The sequence below is a fragment of the Agelaius phoeniceus genome, chromosome 9 (genome assembly GCF_051311805.1).
Source record: "Agelaius phoeniceus isolate bAgePho1 chromosome 9, bAgePho1.hap1, whole genome shotgun sequence".
Taxonomy (NCBI): Eukaryota; Metazoa; Chordata; class Aves; order Passeriformes; family Icteridae; genus Agelaius; species Agelaius phoeniceus.
This window is the reverse complement of record NC_135273.1, coordinates 12,445,947-12,466,707: the sequence shown is the minus strand read 5'-3', so window position 1 is coordinate 12,466,707 and position 20,761 is coordinate 12,445,947. Positions and strand designations below refer to the sequence as shown.

Sequence of the window (20,761 nt, the reverse complement as noted above, 5' to 3'; positions counted from 1 at the left end):
GCGTGTGCATCTGCATGTTCACACTCGAGGGCCAGCAAGAAGAAATGCAAATTAACTCCCTTTCATCTCAAGTTAATGCAATTTAATTTATCTTCCATCTGATTATTTCTGTGGATTAGTTGATGAAGCTGAGAGCCAAGCCTTCCCACAAATGCAAAGCAAATCTGTGGAGAGGCTGAACAGGGATCCTGGGATGCCTCGCCCATTAAGCGGTGTTCCAGCCTCTTTATGTGAGGGAGTAGCCTGCAGCTCTTTCTTGCAAGACACCATACTTGTCAAAAGCTTTTTAAATAATTTTCTCTCCTTTGCTGCAATTGTGTATCCTGATATACAAGATTTGTGCTACTCACTGCAAGAATAACTAAAAAGCCATGTTACTAACTTGTAATATGTGATAATGCTTTGCAACATTCTAGGATTATCTGGATAGGAAAGGATCTGAATCTTTAATAGAAAGAAAAAATAAGTTCCCAGTCCTTGAATTCAAAGAGATTGTTAAATTATGCCTTTTATACCCCCCTGAAGAAACTCAGAAGTCAATGAAAAATAACTCTCATTTAATAATTTATTTAAAATCTCCTTGTGCGTAAGCCCCTCTGAATTTTGTGGGTTTGGGCTGTTTTTTGAACAACTTAAGGCTTTTTGGTAAATGGCACAGTGTAAAAGGAAGTTGTATCTATAACAAAACAGTTAAAGTAGGAAAGCCAAACTTCTCTGTTATGCCAGCTCTTTAAACAGTGTAGAGAGGATTGACCCCTGGGAGAAAAGGGACTGTGCATTGCCAGAGGAGCAGCCTTGAAGCCATAGTCACACAGTGTCATGGTGAGGGTAGTAATTTTACTAGTTTTGCTTTTCCAGAGTATGGCCAAGTCCATAAAAGAGACGTTGTGCTCCAGGGGCCAATTAAGGCAGTGGAAAGAGTTTTAGAAAATTCAGTGGTAGATGTGTAGGGAGAGGGCTGCTCCCCCATTCTGTTCCTGCTGTCCCCTTGTTGCTCCAGGGCTGCAGTCCCAGTGCAGCAGATGGGTGAATGTAATGTGCTCTTTGGGCTGTCAGCTTTTTCATCTCCTTTCCTTCTGAGAAAGATGCTCCATTAATACAACAGACTAACTACAGTTACATGGTATATCCACTATATGTATGTTTATACATATATTTATGTAAAGCTGATTCTGGTTGAGGTTGTCCTGCAGCTTGTAACCCAAACAAAGGACTCTCATCTGACAGTTGGATGACAAATGCAGTGAGATGCAGACAGTGCTGTGGGTACTGATTCCTCTCAGTCTCCACCTCACTACCTTGCCCCAAAGCTCTTCTGCTGATGGTGCCTCCTCTGGATTTATAAACTCATTGTGGTGACCATTTGGGCTCATTAGAGATTGCCAGGCACTTTAGTAAGGACAAAGGGAGTTTGGTGTCTTACCCAAATTTCAACTTGGTAATTACAGAGTGCTTTTCTGAATACCAGAAATATTGGTGATTCCTCCTGCTTTAGTCTCTCAGTTATTTGGTGTGTGGCTATTACTGACCCATTCCTTCCCAGATGCTATTGCATCCTCCTTGCCTCAGGAATTTACCCACTGCTTCCTTCTTTTACCTGCACTGTAAAGTCTGTAAAGTGCTCCGGGACCTGCCTGTGTAACAGGCATCACACAAGTGTGTAAGAAGATATCAATGTGAATAAAACAAATAGGTATGGGATGGCTGGGGCTGGAGACAAGTGGGACTGCACGAATCACAGTGAGAAATGTGCCCATCTCTTGTTCCCCGAGGTTTCTGCTGGTGCATCAGGCAGTGGGCTGCACTGGCAGCCTGGAGGTAAGGGCTGTATCTGCTCTTTGCTGCCCTGTGTCTCTGGGAGCAGCAGTGAGACTCTTGTCTCCAAGGGAGGGGTTCCCCAGCTCAGGGTATTGCTTATCAGTCTCTGCCTTGAGGCTGTTGATTCCTGTTTACCTGCTGGTAGAAGTAATCCTGCCGGGAGGAATGTTCCCAGTGCGTCCCTCAGCTGAGCACTGATACTGAAGGCCTGCCAGGCAGTCTGGGGAAGCGCTGCTGGTGCACTTCTGTCTTAGGAAGCTAAAAACAGCAGTTCATGGCCTTCTGGGGTTGGCCCATTCCCTTCCACCCCTTTGGCCCATTTGTGGAGGCGGCTGTAGAGCGGGAAGCCCTTGTTCTCTCGGTAGATGTAGACACCTGTGATGGCATTCCACTGGGGGCTCGGCTGGACGCCCTCCACCGGGAACTCCTGCACCAGCTCCTTCTCCTCCTTGTCCAGTGCCACAAAGCCAAAGAATTGTTTCACATTCTTGGCTGCCAGGATCCTGGAGTGGACCTCGGCCGTGCGTCGGAAGAGCTTGTCCTCGTTGGAGCGGTACTGGGCCCAGTAGGCCTCCTGCCGGTAGCTCAGCGGCGAGCAGCAGTGCTTCAGGCACTTGGTGAGGAAAATCAGCACCGCAACGATGCCGATGAGCAGCCAGCCGAAGAGCTGGGAGGGAAGAGAGAGGCTGCATTAGGACACGGCAAGGCGCTCTTACCCACTCCCTGTGGCTTTTTCCCTGCTGTGCCTACCTGGGACTCGTATCTCAGCCTCCGGGTCACCTCATCCCTGAACTTGGTGAGGTTTGCTGGGACGTCTCTACAGGGGATCTTGGCCAGCACCTCGGCCCCGTACTCAGCTGGAAACTTGTCCAGGGAGGATGGCTTGACAAACTCGCTGAGGGCACAGATGTAAGCTTCCCCACGCAGCAGCGAGATGACCGACCAAGTGATGGGTGCCACGGACGCTCGGCCCATGATGGAGCCGAAGAGGAGGAAGGTGGCAGCAGCAGAGAAGTTCTTGGTGCCCCGCTTGTGGCACTCGGCCACCAGGTTCCAGGTGTGATTGTTCCAGATGACACCAATGAGGAAGAGGACCAGGGCTGGGACACCGATGGCAGCCAGCCCATAGATGTAATTGCGGGCAGGGGAGCAGGGACAGTGGAAGGCAACGACTGAGAAGAGCTCCTCGCTCCCCACCGTGCCCAGGGCCACCAACCCATTGAAAATCATCACATCTTTGCTCTTGAAGAACAAGGAGAGGAAGCGGAAGTTCTCAGCGATGAGGGCGGCCATCTCGTCCAGGGGCTGAGAGGTGTGTGCTGCAGTGGGGGCTGTGCTGGCTCAGCCCCCTGCACTGAGGAACACTCCAGTGGGAGATGAAATGGCCTGGTGCTAGCTGAGGTGCAAGGAGCTGTTCCAGGAGCAAGATACCTTCACTGTCCCTTCCTTCCACCTGGTGTCCCAGCCTCTGGAGCTGGTTTCTGATACAGGGATACTTCAAAAGGTATCCTAAGCAATATGTGAAACGTCAACCATTTTAGTTTCTCACTAAGCCCTCCAAAAGCTTCACTACAGCAAAGATGACAGGTGGGACACACCTTTGTGTCCCTCTCAATTGCACGTTTGTCCTCTTTCCTTCTGTTTGGTCTTAGTCACCTCTCACAGAGGCAATTATTGTCAGCATCACTGGCAAACTCTTGATGATCACCCAAACCTGCAATGAAGGAGGGCACCATGTTACTGGGAAAACTGGACCAGAGCACTGGCACTAGGATATGTCCCCAGCCCTGCAACTGACTCACACTAGCCCAGCCATATGTGGCACATGGGTGCTGGGGTTGTGCTGCTTTGAAGGTGTCCTGTGTGGCTTTTCCTCCTCTTTAGAGCTGATGAGTTAACACTTATGAATAGGCACAGGTATGTGAGGAAGGCAGCAAGGGGTGCTGTGAGACATCCCAGCAGATTTGGGAGCACAGAAATGCAGCACAGAGGCCCAGGCAGGAGTAGCCTTTGCTGAGAAGGGTGAAGGGATGCTTGGGGGCTGTTGATACCAGAAAGAGAAGTTGCTTTCTGGGAAAGCTTATCCTGATATCCCAGGATACAAACACCAAATGCTCATAGAGCTGGGACAGCAATTATGTGTGAGCTTTTGCTAGGATTAGGTGTGGCAGGATGATCTCCCATCCTGCAGCTGATTGACAAAATCGTACTTCCTGTCTTGGCCTGCAGTGCCAGCTCAGCTTCTTAATTGCTGCCCTGAGATTGAGCCCCTCAAGCTGCAGCCTCAGAGCCAGAGATGCTCTTTGGTGCCCTTTGCCTGTGTTATACCCCACTGACAGGGCTGCAGGCACCTGGGGCCAAGCAGGGAAAAGCATGTTCCCTGATTTTTTAAGGGCAGGGAAATAACTGGAGATTGTATCCATGCTATCTGCAGCAACGTCCATTCCCCCATCCCATCTGCAAGCTGGATTCAATTAATATCTTAGCTGACTTTCCATCAGTGCTGCATCCCCACAGGGTTTCTCCTCAGGAAGCCTCAAGCACCTTGCAAGTTCTAGGAACCCTCACCCCTGTGACAAAACCCTCTGGCCTCAGAGGAACTGCTGTCACCAGGGTTTGCTGGAGACAGGAAGGACCTGGGCACCCAACCAACCGTCTCTGGCAGCTTGCACAGTGCTGGAAGTACCAGCACACATCTGGGGCTACCTGGGAGCCATGGCCCACAGGCCTGCCCCAAAGTCTTACCTGGGCCACCCCAACTGCAGGGACAAGACTTCAGGGACATTCAGGCAGAAGAGACAAAGATACTTTAATCCCTATGGTCTTTTGCACAGGGCTTGCTCTTACACTGTGCTTTAAATCACTCCTCTGCCTCAGTTCATCTGCTGCCTCAACAAATCCTGGTTTACTCCCTTTCTCCAAGGGGAACGGGTGGGGAACAGGGGCAGAAATTTTGCCTCTGTTCTTTGCTGTGTCTAATCCATGGCAATCCCTCTAAAGTCACGCTGTGATATTGCCAAGTTCAAATGTAAACAGCCCTTAATGTCTTCCTGCAGGTTCCCAGTTTTCCATATGCAAAACTCCCTCTGCAAAGGAGACAGACCAGCCGAAAACTGCCACCACGTGATGGGGAGCCAGGCCTCCATCTCCATGCTTGCCGGAACTCCACGTTTGCAGCCAGATGCCAAGCCCACAAACTTGCTCGAGTTCAAGCATCTGTTGTTAGTTACCCACAAACAGACCTGATAAACATGGCCCTGTAACCTTCCTGACAGAGCCTGGCAAATGGCAAAGCAAAAATCTGAGGAGCTGGCAAAGAGAAGTATTTGCCACTTAGAGGTTACCCTTCCTCTGCTTGGAAGTTATGGTCTGGGAGAGAGGGTTGGGTAGAAGGGGAGAGGTTGTTTGCAGCAGGTAAGATTTTAAGAGCCTGTTTCTTTCCCCAAAATATATGTGAAAGCAAGAAAAAATGAAGTCACTTACTTGAAAAAGTTGTTGAAACCAGTTCTGGAGCCTTCTCAGCCTTTCCTGTGTTTTTTTGCTCAGGTTCTGGTTGCGGGGGGTTTCCAGCAGCACATAGGGCTGTGCAGGAGTTGGGATGCAGCCAAGGCTGGTCTGATGGGCAAAGTGGAAGCTTTTGAAAGCAGCCTTAACAGTTTGCGAAGGTTTCCTTATTCAGTTTGAAACATGCTCTCTGCTGTTGGCTTTTGGGAAGAGGGAGGAGGTTGTTCTCAAGCTCTGAGCTTGGGTGGGGCAAAGAGCAGGCGCTTGGCTTCTGCTCTGTGTGCAGCTGAGGTTGTGCCTTTAAGAATAAAAAAAAAAGGAAATGAAAAAGCTGAGAGAATGAGTCATTGGAAAAAGCACATCGTGCTTTCTCGGACTCATGATGCAGATGTGCAGTGGCTGCCTGGGATGGCCGGGAGTTTGCCTGGAGAATGGCAGCAATGAGGCGCCTTGCAGGGGTGTAGAGGGGAAATGGGGAATCCCCCCAGCCTGGGACTTGTGTGGAGCCCCCATCCTCCCCAGGGGATGCCGTGATGCTGATGGAGCCACGCCAAGCAGGCAGGGACAGCGCAGGAGAAGCCCATGGTCCACGAGAAGGGACAAATCTTTTAACATACAGGAGCCGGCTGAGCCAGCGGGAAGGCGCCTGCCTGGGTGGATTTTTGGGGCATCAGAAGATCTGTGGGGTGCCAGGTTCTGCTTTCCCCCAGGTGGGACCGAGCAGGCTGGGGGCTGAGCAGGGCCGGGGGCCATGTGTGCAGGGCTGGGCACAGCCTGATTTTTGGCGGGTGCGGTGCATTCCTGCCTGGCTCAGCTTCTCTGCTCTCTGTTTCCCCTGCTTGAGCGATGCCTGCGAGGCAGCCGAGAGCGCCTCTCTTTCTCTTTGCTCCCTCCTCTCCACCATCTGTCCCCCAGCTCCAGCTCCTGCCCAGCCTGTTGCCGAGGCCGGAGGCCCCATCCTCTTTCCCCACCCTCCTTGCCGTCTTGTCCCCGGGGTTAAACTCAGCCCTCCCCAGGGAATGTCTTCAGCACAGGCAAATCCTCAGCAATAGCCACGTTCCCCTCCTCCCCGAGCAAATGTAGGCTCAGCCCAGCGCCGGCAGTTCAGCCGATGGGAATTTTGGACCATTTTCCTTCCTAGCCCAGACCTGGGGTCCCCGGGCGGGTTTTTGCAGCTCCCAGTTTTTTGGGCGCGGTGCATCCCTCGGCACTCCCACACCCTGGGTGCTCGCCTGGGGCTGGCTCCCCTGCTGGCTTGGTGGGGGCCCTGGGGCTTGCTCCACGCTCAGAGCACTGCAACAAAGTGGGATCAGCACTGGGACCACAGCCTGGCTGAAATCCCAGGGCTGTGTTTGGCTTCCTTGGAAAGGCTCTCCTCCCAAAGGCAATGAGCAATGTCCCCAGATTCCAGCATGGAGAGGGGAACCTGCCTGATCTATGAGGACTCAGCAACTGCTCAATTTGCTGCATGGGGGCAAAGCTCTAATCTTAAAAATCTTAGTTAAAAGTCCAAGAGTTTCTCATTGCAAATGCATCTAGTTATTTTGATACCTTAACGGCTGTGACATGGTGCCCGCCATCCCTCTGTGCTGCTCGCCATCGTGGGGGACTCTGAGCACGCCTTTCTCAGTGAGCCACGAACAGCACCAAACTGCAAATAATAGGAGTGGAAACCACCTTTATCTTTTAATCTCCTTTGCTTTGTAAATCAGGTTTTGTGCCTAATTATTTCTGGGCAGGTGCGTTAATTAAAGTTTGGGTGTGAAGATTAATGACAAAGCTATGTCATGCTCCTTTCTCCTGGGAGTTGGCCAGATTCAGCCTGCCCTTGACTATGAGCTTGCTAAAGTGCTCTCACAGCAGTCAGGAGAATTTCCTCATCACTTTGGTCTTTTGTTCTCTTCTCCCCAAAGCCTCTATGGAGTTATACACTGATAATTAAGGTTTATGCAAACGACAGTCACTTCAGTTACTCATAATAAGTTGTTTGAACAAGAACACCGCAGCAGAAATTTCAAGTGGATGAACATCTTGGAAGGGACATGGCAGGGCTAAAACTCATGCCTCAAAAGGGGTTTGCCTTCTGCATATTTGTAATAATATCAGAGCCACTGGGAAACACTCCTGGGCTGTGATTTCCATGGTCACCTCAAGGGCCTGCATCCTGTCATCCTCTGTTTCTGTGGAAGTGGGCAGCCACACTGAATTGTGTAATGTTGGTGGTGACCTCCCGGCTTCTCCTCTGAGGGCCAGGGCTGGCTGCTGCTGGTGGCCAAGCACTGGCAAAACTCTTCAACTCACACAGCCCCAGCACCTCTGGCTTGGCCTGGGGGCTCTTCCAGTCCTTTTCATTGCATCCAAGTAAAGAAACACCAACAGCTTTTGTAAATAGCTTTTATAAATCCTGGTGTTTGAGCACAGAGCTTGAATGGTAAGTCTAAATTATTCATTTGGCTCCTTAAACAAACCCTCAGGTGGGTTTTTAACAACAGCGTTTGTGTCAGGGAGAGATACAGGAAAAATTGTAAGAACAAATTGTCCTGAGGCAGATTTATGGCAGGGTGTTGGCCTGGCCCCCTCTCCACTCCCTGCTGCTCTCCTTGTCTGGACACTTCCCTCAAGGAGCATCTCTGTGGAATCCTGATTTAATGGTGCCTGTAACACCAACCACGCTGTTTCTGTTACGTGTAGTGTGATATGGGGTCTCTTCACTACCTCATTGCTTTGGTCAAATTTATTTTAAGGCTTTTCTTGGCTTGGGAGCTGTGTGTCTGTGGGGATGTATTGTGTGGAGGGGTAATGTGATCTTTTAGGGTTTCACAACTTGGCAGCAGAAATGGGCACTCTCAGCTTGTTTCCCCACCAGGGGATTTTTAATACTGCCTAAACCCACATGCACTGCTCAATGCTGAGCACGTCATGAAAGAGAGGAAGTTTTGCACATCCGGTAGTGTCTGTCTTGGCAACTGCCACAGCACAAACCTGGTGCTCAGTGGTGTGGGACACACAGCACATCTGGCTGCCATGTTGCACCCTTCAGCATCCCTGGGGCTCATCCATCATGGCCTTCCAAAACTATCCTTCCTTGCACACAACTCGTTACCTGGATCACCAATGCTATGGGACTGGATGTGAGAGCAGATGGGAGCAGATGGGAGCAGATGGGATCACACTGGGCCCTTTGGGTGCCTGTTCCTCTGCAGCTGCTGTAGCACTGGCCCTTGCCTGTGCCCTGGCTTCTGCCCTCTCTGCAGCCCATCTCACAAGAATGTGGTTCTGCCTCTGCCCAGCCCCATGGGCCCTCACACCCAGCTGTAGTAGGCAGCTGTCTCTTTTCGGGGCGCAGAGGGGTGCGTGGGGGGCTGCCCTTCTCCTGCCCAGCCATTTCCAGTGGGTTGGGCAGGTGGGTGGAGGTGCAGTGGGGGCTTGCATCTGTGCCAGCTCTTCAGGGCCATGTTCATGGTGCCCTGGTCGGTGATGCCCAGGAGCTTCTCAACAGCTTCCCCTGCATCAGCAGGGGCTTTCCTGGGTAGGTGGCGGTGAGCAGCCTCCAGGTCCGTGCTCATGCCCTCAAAGAACTGCTGGATGCAGACCTTGGCAAAGCTCCTGGCGTGCTCCGCACACGTCTCATCGAACAGCTTGCGCTCGATGTCGATGTAGTGGGACCAGTACCTGCTCTTCAGGAAGGCAGCCTGGCTGAAGCAGGGCCGAAGCGATCTCACCAAGAAAGCCAGAGTGGTCATCAGCAGCACAAAGCACCAGCCCAGAGCCTGCAGGGATGAAGGGGAACCAGAGCTGTCACATGCCCAGCAGAACCAGCCAGCAGAACCCCCCTGGTGTGCAAACAAGCCTGACTCCACTTTGGGCTGTTTGACACTTGGCTGTGTTTATGCTGCAAAACTGGACAAGGAGGCCCTACAAATCATTTGCACTGAATTTTTGTTCAGTGCATCCACATAGGCAGCACCTCTTGCTTCTTGCCTTGTAGAGCATCAACAGGCACTGACCATAAATAACACCAGGGCTGAATCCTGTGTCCAGCCCTTGATCCTGCCTGCCATATGAGGGTGCCTCACCTAGGTCTAGGATAGCCTGTGTCCTCTGACTTGTAGTATTATCCCAGATACTCCCTGGTTTATGCAGCTGTCTTAGCTCTTTTTCCAAGCTGAACTTAGCAACATCTACTGTGAGTGGGCAGCAGTGAAAGCTCCCCTGTTAATGGGGTCTGACAGGAAGGGTGAGATGAGGACAGAGCCAGAACCAGTCTGTCTTGTTCACCATCAGTCTTAGCTCAGGCTGCCTCCAGGCTGTACTGGCAGAGCTCGTGATGTTCAATCCCCCTGGAAATGCAGCCTCCTAAAAGAGCACCTGGTGGGGGAGGTTCTATCTGGGACCTCCTGTTTTTCAGCTCCCAATGCTTTCCAGCTGGGGTATGCCCAGGAAAATCTGCTTTGTGTCTTTGGAGAAGTCCCAGTGGTTCCGTTTCTCTTAAAGGGGATAATCATTCTTGTCTGCCCTAAGGAGGTCAGGCTTATAAATGGGAGTGCATGAGTGACAGGTGTTTCAGACCATCCTGTCTCCAGCATGGCCAGGAGCAGAGGGCTTGAGAGGAATTAAGCACAGGACAAGTGGTTAGCAGCACATCTTCATTTGTGGTTCCCTGGGATGGCTAATAAACACACCCTGGCTGCTCCCATTCAGCAGCACAGACAAGTGGCATAGATGGTTATCGGCCCGCTGCTTGCACATGTTGTAATAAGAAGCAAGAGCAACTGATGGGTTATTGGAGAGTGTGACAACTTACCCAGCCACTGAGTAAGATCCATCTCAGCCCCTTCTGAGCTTGCTCTGAATAAATACATGCAGATGGTTTGGCTGTCGCTCCTCTGCAGCCCTGGGCTGCCCAGGCAGGAGAGGGGGCCAGTTATCAGGATGACCTACAGCTACAGCCTCTGCACCACACTGGAGGCATAACCCCACAGAGCTGAGTCTGAACACCTTGTACCCCTGTGAAATCACCAGTCTCTCCTGCTGCAGCTTGATTTCAACAGAGAGATTCAGTGGAGGGAGCTCAGGCTGGCAGTGCCTAACCCCAATCCACCCGTGAGGGCACAGCCATGGTGCCTCTTACCTGTGAGATGCAGCGCAGGTACCTGACGGCCACTTCATTGGCAATGAGCTGCTGCCCGTTGTAGATCTCCTTGCAGGGGATGCGGGCGAGCACCCGCTGTACCTCCCCCTGGGAGAGGTGGGGGTGGCTGGCATTGCCCAGGCTCTCCAGGGGCACCGAGGTGCAGAAGGCACAGGTGATGCACTTGCCATCCAGCAGTGTCACCGCCAGCCAGACCACGGGGGCGATCATGGCCCGCTGTGCCATGGAGCAGCACATGTAGCGCAGCACAGCCGCATCCTTCCCCCGCCGGCCCCGCGGCCGCCGCCACTCCTCTGCCAGCATGGAGATGTTGTTGTTCAGCACAAAACCCAGCAGGAACAAGATGAAAGGGGGGACCAGGAGGATGCCCAGCCCGTAGGCCAGGTTGTAGTGTGGCAGGCAGGGGCAGTTGAAATCAAAGGCTGAGTACATCTGGGTGCTGGCAAGGGCCATGATCCCACAGATGCCATTCATGAAGGACTCCTGGTTGGACTGGAAGAACTGGAAGATCATCCGAAACTTGTCCATCTTTGCTTGATTCCTCCCCCCACCAGGGTCCAAGCTGTGGCCTCAGTCTATTTCATTATTTCAGATTTCTTCTTCAAAGATGGCATCACTAAGTTTCTGTGCAGTCCACTGTTTCATTCATGCACTCTTATAACCCCACTATTTAAAGTAGAAAATTACCATTTTCTCCTGCTGATTTTGCTTCCTACAAAAGTTTAGAGTTTGCTTCCCGCTGCTCTTCTTTGGATCTGGGACCTGGGTTGTTTCTGGTTTGCAAAACCTGATTTCATTCTTCTCCACATCCCCCATTTCTGCAGTCTCCCAGCCAGCAGCTCTCTTTGCTGGAGGGTGCAGGTATTACCATGGCTGTGTCCTCCCCAGAGCATTTTGTGCCCTGGGCAGAGTTGGCTGATTGGACTCTGTGAACCTGTTTGCAAATGCAGGGGGTGGGTGCTCCTCCCAGGACTGAACACCCCACCTCTGCAGTGCTGGCACACACGGAAAAACTGGATTCTAGAGCTTCCCTCTTCCCTCTGTGTGTCTGCTTTACCTCAGCAGCATCTGAAGCAAGCACCTTGCAAGCCCCTACTTCTGGACCTGCTTCACTGGGAAATAACTCTTTTATTCTGCAGAGGGAAGGGAAAAGAAAAGGAAGGGCAGAGGAAGGAGAGGTAACAGTTAGGCTGGGCTTGGCTTCCACAGAACAAATCTAAAAGAATGGATGGTGTTGATGGTCCTGCATCTCAGTTCCCAGGTCACAAAGCAGCCTTGGTGCACTCAGTTGCTCCCTCGAGCTGGCCAGAAGCTGGGGGATTACTGGGACTACAAGTGGCTGTAAAACAGGTGGTGGCAGTTGCTCAGTTGTTCCTGTCCAGGCACCACCTGAGCTGATGTGAGGATCAAGATACATCTCACTGGGCACCAGTGTGACTGCAGTGGTGGCTGTGGGACATGTCACCAAGGGAAGCTGTGCATACGTGGGTGGCACACGGAAGGCACAGGACAGGTACTTTCCCCCAGGGTTTTGCAGTGTGTCAGTGCTGAGCTAGGAAGCCAGAGAGGCTTTTTGACCATTAGTCAGTGCTGCAGGTTCTGAGTCTGCCCTGCACCAGTCCTGGGACTCAGCTGATTGTGCTGAGTTGACCCTGAGATGCCACCGTAGAGGTGAGCACAGAGCACGTGGGCAATGCCTGAGCAGTCTTACCTCTGCCTGCTGTGGAGAGGTTAATTGCATGATCTCATCAAATGGGAAGAGATTTTGCTGCATGAATATAGATGAGGCCTGTTGTATTGCTAGCTGAGAGCTCAGACTGGCTTCTCTGTTCACCTGACAAGTGGCTTTTTGAAGGGCAGCTCACATCAAAGCCTGTGTGAATCAACCCTGTAAAAAGCTGAGAGCTTTTTGATCTCCAGGAAAGCCCTGCCTTTTATTAAACATGAATTGAGGGCCTGAGCCTGCTTGGTGTACAGCACTACAATTCTCACTGAAGCCAGCAATAGTCAGTGAGAATCAAAAAAGAGCCCACAGAAGACAATGCCTGGGTCGTTCTTTCCATGTTGCTTTGTCAGGAAGGACTTTGTTTTCATGAGCTTCCCAACAGAAAGTTCACTGTAACTGACTTGCAAAGGAAGGCAGAGCTGATGATTCCTCCTAAATCCCAACTTATTTGTGCTCTGGAAACCCTGTCCTGAAAGAGGTGGTACCTGCCCAAGTCCCTCCCTGGACCCAGTCCTGCACCTGCACACCAAGACAGACTCCAAGGTGTGGAGCTGGGGAGGGCTTTGCATGTCCCAGTCAATGTAAGATATAGAAAGAAGGGGTGTGAAAGCAGTAACAATTCCCATCAGGAGAGCTTAGGAAGTGACTGGGGAAGTTGTCTTTGTAGTCAGCTCTGCTGTTTCACAGGCTCTTGACAGGTGAGGATCCCTCAGGATGCCTGACAGATCTGCAGGTCAGGCATCACAGCAGCCCTGAGAGACAGACAGCTGCTACATCTATGGCAGCACCCTTAAACCATCCTGTTTGCTCCCTCCTGACACAGATAACAAATCTGTTCCTCTTCCCCCTTTTAGCCTTTCATATTTTGTGGCCACAGTGGGATGACTTAAAACCTGAGAACATGGAAAGCAGCATGCAAATGGAGCTGCAGGCCTCAGCTGTGAGCATGTTAGGAAAATAAAATTTGACTAAAATGGAATGGTGAGTCCAAACTGAGCTGCAGCCTAAGATTTGATGTCATGTCTGACAAAAGTAAACCAGAGACACAATTCAAAGTGCAGTGCTGATTTCAAAGAAGAGCTCAGAAGCTCCCTGGATCTAAAGAGCTCCTGGGGAAAAGACCACTGTGTTTTTCCCTACCAGCATGGGCCACAGCTGGCTCTGTGCACTCTCCTAGCATATCCAAGGGAGCTCAGGGATTCATCCAGATCTGATTTTGCTATGCAAATAAGAAAAGCTCTGCAGCCCATCCCTCTGCACCCTGCAGCTCCTGACTGGGCCTCAGTGGGCAAAGGGGTACAGCTGCCCATGGGTGGGCTATGGAGTTATTTTGCCTCCCAATGTTTTTACCCAGTACATCCTCATCCTCTGGCCTGTGCATGCAAACATCCTGGGCAGGAGGTGACCCACCTGCCAGCAGCTTGACAAGTCAATTTGGGGGATTAATATGAATTTTTATTTTGATCCCTTATTTTGGATTTAGTCCCAATGTGGTAGCAGGTTCCTCTGCCCCTATCTCACCATCTTCCTTCCTCCTGGAAGCCTTGCTTGCCCCACCTATCCATGCCCAAGGAGATATTTCTTCTTCACTCCCACCTCCCCCCAGCCCCTCCACGTTGCACCTCTCCCTCCAAAAGACAAAGTGGGCATCAGTGTGAGGTTCAGCCTGGAGGAACAGAGGTGTCTGTTCTGGGTTAGTTTGAGTAAAGACTTTAATGCATCCAAGCAGCAGCACTGGACAGAAGTACCAGTCAAACTCGCACCATGTACAATGGGGGCTGGAAAAGGCAGCTGAGAAAGCAATTATCATCAAAGGCTCAGAGGTAAGGTTACATCCAAACAGCTTTGAAACTATGAATGGAAATACCCAAATAGGTGTTGCAAGGATGATCCTCTGGATAGGTCAGTTTGTACCCAAATCTAGCAGGGAAGTATTTAAAATGTTCAGACTTGTCAGGCAGAGTCAGTGTGTCCTTCCCATGGCTTAGCACCAGTGCCTACAGCAGCTACTAAACCCCAGCATAGCCCCATGGTTGTGTTTTGCAGAGCCTCCATCTCCTGTTCCTTCTGCAAATCCAACCCAATCTAATCCTTATTCAGAGGTGTCTTCAGTTAAAGTTATGCTGCTCTGTGAATTTCAGTGTGTTGCCATATTTAATTTTATAAATGCATGGAAGTATTGATGGGTTGTGAGAGGTTGCCATATTTAATTTTATAAATGCATGGAAGTATTAGTGGGTTGTGAGAGGAAGCTGGGCTGGGGGCAGCCAGAGCTCTCAGCAGATGGGAAGACACAGGAGGTGGTTTTGCCTTTTTGAGTAAATATGTTGGTGTGGTACTAAGAGAGTTGCCAATTAAATAACTTTTGTGTCAGCTCTGATAACCTTTTGAAGCAGGTTTCACTGGAATGGGCAGGAGCTCCTCACTCCTCTGAGTGTGTATGGTTTGTATGCAGCCAGATGCTGCTGCCCTGGCTAAATCCTTCCTCTAGCCAGAACACTTTTATCACAGCTGTAAGAAGCTGCAAACGCTTTGATATGACAAAAGTGCCCCAAGGGTCCTTGGCTGAGAAATGTCATTGACAGTGACTGCATCTGGGACCCTTGGACCCTCAGAACCAGCTGACTTTGGAGGTTTTGCCAGGCATGCCCTGGAGTGGAGCCTTTGAGGTTGCAGATTAGGAGGAAGGTAAGAGCACCACTGTCACCTGCCTGCTGGCTCTTGCTTTGTGCAGAGGTTTGGCAATGCTCTTTCTGTGCCTGCAGGACAAAGCCCCCTTTACACACTGGTGTGCTGGGGACATTTGGAGTGGGTGCTGGCATTTTCTGCCCTGGGCAGAGGGGATCTCTCTCGCACCAGGAGATGCCTCTGGTGTGCCTGGCTGACATCCAGGGGAGGTTTCTCATAGTACCACGTTTTCAGAAGCTTGTTCACCTGGTCCTGATCTGTGATACCCTGGAGAAGACCTTCCCCTCCTTCAGCCTCCACTCCCTCCCTAGGCAAGCTGCATCTGTGCAGTCTGATCTCTTGCTGCATGCTTTCGAAGAAGTGGAGGATGCATTTGTGAGCAAAGAGCCGGCTGTGCTCACAGCAGGTTTCCTCAAAAATCTTTTGCTCAATGTCAATGTAGTTGCTCCAGTGACGTGCCTGTAGGAGGGTGGCCTGGTTGAAGCAAGGTCTGAGCCAGCGGGCAAGGAAAGCTGCTATGATCAGGATCAACAGAATGCTCCAGCCAAGTGCCTGTGTGATAAGAAAGAAGCAGTGAAACAGGAGCAAGACAGACACAAGGACAGGCACAAGCTCTTTGCCTGTATCAGAGAGACAGGGAGTTTGTGTGGCTGGAGGGGAAATGTGATGCATCTGGACTCCTGGCTTTGATCTGTCCCTGTAGTCCAGCACCTCACACTGTACCCAGAGGGTTGGTATAATTTCCTCCCAGAGAATATGGGGTATTTATCTGTGCATGAATCATTCAGTAAGGATAACTGATTGCAAAATTGCCTGGAGCAGACAGGCATTTGCTATGAGCATAGGAGTACCTCAGGGAAAGGGGACTTTAGTGCTCTCCTTTGGCATTTCCTTATCTCCAGTGATCTTCATCTGCCACTTACACTGACTCCAGGGCCCAGGAGTCCCCACTGCAGCATGAAGACAGCCCAGACTATGGGCAGCTCCCTTTGATAAGAAAGAAGAGCTTGTTTTCAATGACCTTCCACCAGTCCCAATGCCTGACCTGGCACTTCTATACCAAGAGCTGAGGCCAGTCAGGGCTCCACTTCCCATTGTGCCCTGTTCTATTGCTCCTGAGCAAGCTGTTTTCATCTGTCTAAGCTTGCACTGTCCTTAAAACAGTGGGTCCTGTCTGCAGGATTGGCAGTTAGAAGGATCTTTTGACACTGAACAGGGCTTTAGGAGACACAATATCTTATATTATCTGCATTTAGAGGCTGCTGGTTCTTCTATTAAGCCATTCATAATTTCTTTCTTTTTTTCCTACCCGACTTGAGATTATCACTTAGGATAGTGATGTTTGGAGGCAAAAAGAAGCACAGAGCAGCCTTGCTCCCAGCCTGACCACAATGAAGGGATGGCAGATCAAGGAAGAGCAGGAGCAGATGCCACATGCCTGGTCACCTCCCCAACATGAGAGGCTGTGCCAGCAGTGACCCACCTGGGAGCAGCAGCGCAGGTACCTGGACACTGCCTTGCGGGACGTGCTGCTCCTCATGAGCTCGTCATCCTTGCAGGGCACCTTGGCCAGCAGCTGCTGCACCTGCTCTGTGCTCACATTGGCAAAGCCCACAAACTTCTGGGGGTCCATGGAGCCACTAAAAGCACAGATCAGGCATTTGCCATCCAGGAGGGTGACTATGATCCAGACGACAGGGGCAACCATGGCTCGCTGCATGATGGAGGAACACATGTACCTGGAGCAGAGAGAGAGGTGAATGGGTTAATGCTGGGAGCTCCTCCTCATCCAGAGCCCTGAGGGATGCAGGCTGTCCTGTGCCAAGCAGTCTTTCCAGCCCCAGGGAACTGACTCCCAGGGCTGCCCTCATCATTGCTCCCGCTGATGCTTCTTCTGCTCTGGCACGTCTTTGTTGGTTCTGCCTCTCAGGGGAACCTGCACTAGCACAAGGCAGTGCTCTGTGTGCTGCCTGCACTCAGTGCACAGTGCCCTCACCATGGGCTTGCCTTGACTGCACCCTTATGTCTCCCATGCACAGATCTTTGTCAGCTCTCCCTTGTCTTGCATATTCACCCTTCCTTTTCTCATCAGTTTCAATCTGGAAAATTCCCTTTTTTCTGCAGCCTTTCTTGCCCCTCTCTGAGCCAACCTGTGTACTGCATAAAACTTTACATATAACAGATGGAATATTATTCTCCTCACCCTTCTACCAGTACAAATTAGTAAAAGCTCAGGTGAAGGGAGTGAGACTTTTGATAAAGAATGACTGTGATGAAAATGCCACACCTTCTGCATATTTAAAAGGAAATGCCTGATGTTTTTGCACATGGAAGCCCCAGAAGACACCCTGTGAGTGCATGACAAGGCAGCAGCAATGCAGTTTCCCAGGGTGGTGGCATAAACCCAGGTATTGAGGCATTCCTGCTCTCCTTAGCTGGAATGGAATGAGCCTGCCTTAATTTCTGCTGGATGTAAATGCACTCCCACACCCTTGTCCCTTCAGGATCATGGGGAGAGGTCTCAGGAGATGAGCTTACAAGAAAATTAATCTACCAGGAGGATCAAGGCTATGGAGAAAGACAGCTAAACAGGAGGTGAGAAGAGGGATGCCCCTGGCACTGCAAACCCCACCTGATGACAGCTGGGTCCTTCTTCCTGCGCCCCGCTGGTCGCCTCCACTCCTCCAGCATCACCAGGGCCTGTCTGTTGAGGATGAGGCCACACAGGAAGAGGATGATGGGGGGCACGAACATGATCCCCAGGCCATATGCCATGTTGTACTGGGGCAGGCAGGGGCAGCTGAAGTCCAGGCTGGTGTACATCTTTACACTTGCCAGGGCCAAGAGCCCACAGATCCCATTCATTACAGACTCCGAGTTGGACTGGAAGTACTGGAAGATCATCCGGAAACGGTCCATGGTGTTCTTCTGGCCAGGGGTGCTCCTCCTGGAAATCCCTGGTCTGCCCAGAGGGGTCTGTCTCCCTCTGTTCCTCCTTCTGCTGCCACAGGGCAGGGGGTGCAGCTCAGCTCCCAGTCAGCAGGAGGATGAGGATGGCAGAGAGCTGCTGTGGTAGGGGGAACACCCTGTGCTGGGGCTTCCCCACTGGCACACGGCTCTCAGGGGTCTGTCTCTCACCCAGTGCCTGTCTTCCAGGGCAGTTGGTAGCTTTTCTAGGTGAGCTGATGGATACAACCTCCAGCAGCCTTTTTTATCACCTTGTTTTTCATTTTCAGGGCTGTGCCACATGGCAGGCAGTCACAGCCTCCAGCAGTGCCTGGTCCCTCCCTCCAGGAGATGGTAACTGTCTATGGAGAGCCATTGATGATGCCTGTGAGCTGCTCTCTGCTCTCTGCTGATTGAAGCCTGTTGAGGGATTCACTGCCCGGGAGAAACCAGGTAAATCAAATGAGCTCATCTGTGCTCCTGCTGCTGCCCCACTTCTCTTTGCATGTCCCCAGCCCTGTGTGGGGCAGGGGGAAGGCAGGGAGCACACACCTGGCTCAGTGTGCTGCAAGCTCACATTTCCCTATGAAAATGGGCTGAAAGGACCAACCCTCTAGTCAAGAGGATGTGAGACTCAGTAGCTTTCAAAGCCTGGACTAGCACCTGGGGGCAAAGGCTGCTCTTGGCTGTGCATCCTGTGTATACTGGGATATTTGTACCATACCACATCCATGTCCCTGGGGCTCTTCTGGCTCCCCATCAGAGGGCACAATGCAATCAGAGCAGCTGGTTCTTTTGTCCCATGGGACGGGGTTATCATCTTCATCATCTTTTTGTCTCAGAAGTTCATTTTACAGATAAATACAAATCACTGCCACACAAGGAAGTTCTGAGGTTTTTTCCTGACATATTGAACATAATTTTCCTCTCCCCAGCTTTCCTCTGAAAACACTTCCAGATTTCTTCTCAGCTCAGGTTTCCAAATGCATTTGGGAAAGGGGGAGGAAAAAAGGGTGTTACTTTTAACTACTTCATTAAAAAGGAGAGGAATTCTCTCCTATCTGCCAGCACTGGGGTTTCTGCCCATGCTGTCTCCCACTGGTTCCCTTGATGGGATCATGTTGAAAGGATCAGCAGGGAGGAGATACCTGTAGCTGTTCACAGGCACATACAGAGGAATCACAGATGAATGCCATCTCCTCCAGTCTCAACAGCAACTTGCACAGTTACTTTAATGAAATACATTTGCTCCAACCATAATATTTGTGCTCTCCTTTACCTGTGAGTGAATTGCCTGTTAATGTTCATCCATCAGCAATAAAAACCCCTGGCTAACCAGCTCATGTTTCCATTTTGCCATTATAGGACATCAGGACCCCTCCACATTGCTGTTATGGGCATCATGACCCCTGGCTGAACTCCACAGTTGATATTTAGCCAGGGTGCAGCCGGTCTTGGTTCTCAGCTGCTTCAATACTCAGTGGGTTTCTCATTTAATGGTTTACATTTATGTGCTGACTCAGCCTCAGAAAGTGTTGTGTACTCTCTGTAGAAGAATTACTTTAGAAAAATCATTTTGCCTTTCTAGCTCTCCTGGGCAAAAACATAGTAAAGGCTAAACAGTTCCTTACAGCTCAGGAAAATAAGACATAAAAAGAGCAGGAAACTTCCTCTGGACAGGATGATCTACAAGGGAATTTTACTTCTCCCAGGTGCCTCTAACCTGGATGTTAGAGGTCTCTAAAAGATGCCTCAGGGTAATCACTGTGCTCTGTTGTGATTGGGATGTCACCAGACATTCAGAGCTGAGACATGGAGTTGTTGAACTGTAGAAGAAAGGGAATATTCCTGAACTTGCAGAAAAAGACATTAAGAGCTTCCTGGGGAAAGAGAGAAAGGCCTGTTGAGGTAAGTAAATGTCTAGAGATGGACAAGGGCTCAAAATGTTTCTCAAAATGTATCACATTTGATTAGTCAGTTCTTAGGGCAAAATGAAGAGGGAACAAGGATTAAAATAATCTATCTCCTGTCCCCCAGCAAATAGACCTGCCCTCTGTCCCCAGCAGTGGGTACTGGGAGGGTGAGTAAGGCACTGGTGAAATGTCCCATCCCTGGGTGTGGGAGCAGCCACGCTTGCCCAGGTCACCATGGGAGGACTGTGCTCCAGTCTCTGTTTTGGGCACCTCTCAGCTGCTGAACTGGAAAACCCCTTCCACCTGGCTGTGTTTATTCAGAGGACAAGGGTTAGTGCTTTTTCAAGGCTTAGAGGAAATTTGTCACCTTGAGTTTTAGTGAAGGCCATTGCCACAGTAAATGGCCTTTCCCAGCAGCAGTGCCTGCAGACCAGTTTGCTGTTCCTCTGCAGCTCAGGTGAGCCTGTTCCAAACCTGTTCCAAACCCTTGGGCCCACAGGGAGACACCCTGAGAGCCTGTCTATACTTGGCCAGCAGGCTGCAACTGAGCTTTATCTTCTCTGGCCTTTTTGAAACAGTTTGGGGGCCCAGTCCTCCACTGAGGACAGCAGAGCAACATGATTGCCTTCTTTTTTCTCCAAATCTGGCAGAGGATTTTACTCCTCAATGCCTGGAAATCATTCAGCATCTTCAATTTATCACAGCAGAGGTCAACTTCCATTTCAAGTGCCCATGAAGATGGACATAGGCAGTATTTCCTCCTATGCAAACTTCTGATGGTCACTGGCAGCAGTGACAAATTACAGCTTTGGTGGCTCCATGGGCAGGGACCACCTGAATTCTGTGATTCTGTGGGTATCTTTGCACAGCTGTGTACTCTGTCCAGGCTAAGTAAATAATGAGTAATGACCATTAAATGATTAATGAGATGCTAGCAAAAATAATGGTAGCATTGTAAAATGTAGTTTATCCTCACTAATGATGATCTCTGGAGATTAAATATTCCTGTGTTCT

General features: G+C 50.7%; 3 protein-coding genes across 4 annotated transcripts; all 3 read right to left on the bottom strand.

Moving 5' to 3' along the window:
- Nucleotides 1-249: 249 nt before the first annotated feature.
- Nucleotides 250-5,542, bottom strand: CALHM2 (calcium homeostasis modulator family member 2). Of its 2 annotated transcripts, XM_054637420.2 has the most exons (3): nucleotides 5,302-5,542; nucleotides 2,569-3,532; nucleotides 250-2,485 (listed from the first exon to the last, which is right to left on the bottom strand). In XM_054637420.2, the coding sequence occupies exons 2-3, from the start codon at nucleotides 3,109-3,111 to the stop codon at nucleotides 2,069-2,071; spliced, it is 960 nt and encodes a 319-aa protein (XP_054493395.1). In that variant the 5' UTR covers nucleotides 3,112-3,532; nucleotides 5,302-5,542; the 3' UTR covers nucleotides 250-2,068. The 2 variants fall into 2 exon arrangements, with proteins under 2 accessions (XP_054493395.1, XP_077039039.1); XM_077182924.1 differs by lacking the exon at nucleotides 5,302-5,542 and having other exon boundaries at nucleotides 2,569-3,587.
- Nucleotides 5,543-8,624: 3,082 nt separating this feature from the next.
- On the bottom strand, nucleotides 8,625-11,002 carry CALHM1 (calcium homeostasis modulator 1). Its single transcript, XM_054637749.2, has 2 exons — nucleotides 10,454-11,002; nucleotides 8,625-9,092 (listed from the first exon to the last, which is right to left on the bottom strand). Exons 1-2 carry the CDS (start codon nucleotides 11,000-11,002, stop codon nucleotides 8,625-8,627), a joined length of 1,017 nt encoding a protein of 338 aa, XP_054493724.2.
- A 3,976-nt stretch (nucleotides 11,003-14,978) lies between these two features.
- Nucleotides 14,979-17,807, bottom strand: CALHM3 (calcium homeostasis modulator 3). The gene is made up of 3 exons (XM_054637845.2): nucleotides 17,521-17,807; nucleotides 16,372-16,627; nucleotides 14,979-15,440 (listed from the first exon to the last, which is right to left on the bottom strand). Exons 1-3 carry the CDS (start codon nucleotides 17,805-17,807, stop codon nucleotides 14,979-14,981), a joined length of 1,005 nt encoding a protein of 334 aa, XP_054493820.2.
- Between the last annotated feature and the right edge of the window lie 2,954 nt (nucleotides 17,808-20,761).

Bases quoted from the DNA above. Each gene is read 5' to 3' on its own strand.
- CALHM3 (XM_054637845.2), bottom strand. From the start codon at position 17,807: ATGGACCGTTTCCGGATGATCTTCCAGTACTTCCAGTCCAACTCGGAG. The intron at 16,628-17,520 runs GTGGGGTTTGCA...TCTCTGCTCCAG, and splicing joins AAGGACCCAGCTGTCATCAG to GTACATGTGTTCCTCCATCA. The intron at 15,441-16,371 runs GTGGGTCACTGC...CTTATCACACAG, and splicing joins ACCTGCGCTGCTGCTCCCAG to GCACTTGGCTGGAGCATTCT.
- CALHM2 (XM_054637420.2), bottom strand. From the start codon at position 3,111: ATGGCCGCCCTCATCGCTGAGAACTTCCGCTTCCTCTCCTTGTTCTTC. The intron at 2,486-2,568 runs GTAGGCACAGCA...CTTCCCTCCCAG, and splicing joins GGCTGAGATACGAGTCCCAG to CTCTTCGGCTGGCTGCTCAT.
- CALHM1 (XM_054637749.2), bottom strand. From the start codon at position 11,002: ATGGACAAGTTTCGGATGATCTTCCAGTTCTTCCAGTCCAACCAGGAG. The intron at 9,093-10,453 runs GTAAGAGGCACC...TCATCCCTGCAG, and splicing joins ACCTGCGCTGCATCTCACAG to GCTCTGGGCTGGTGCTTTGT.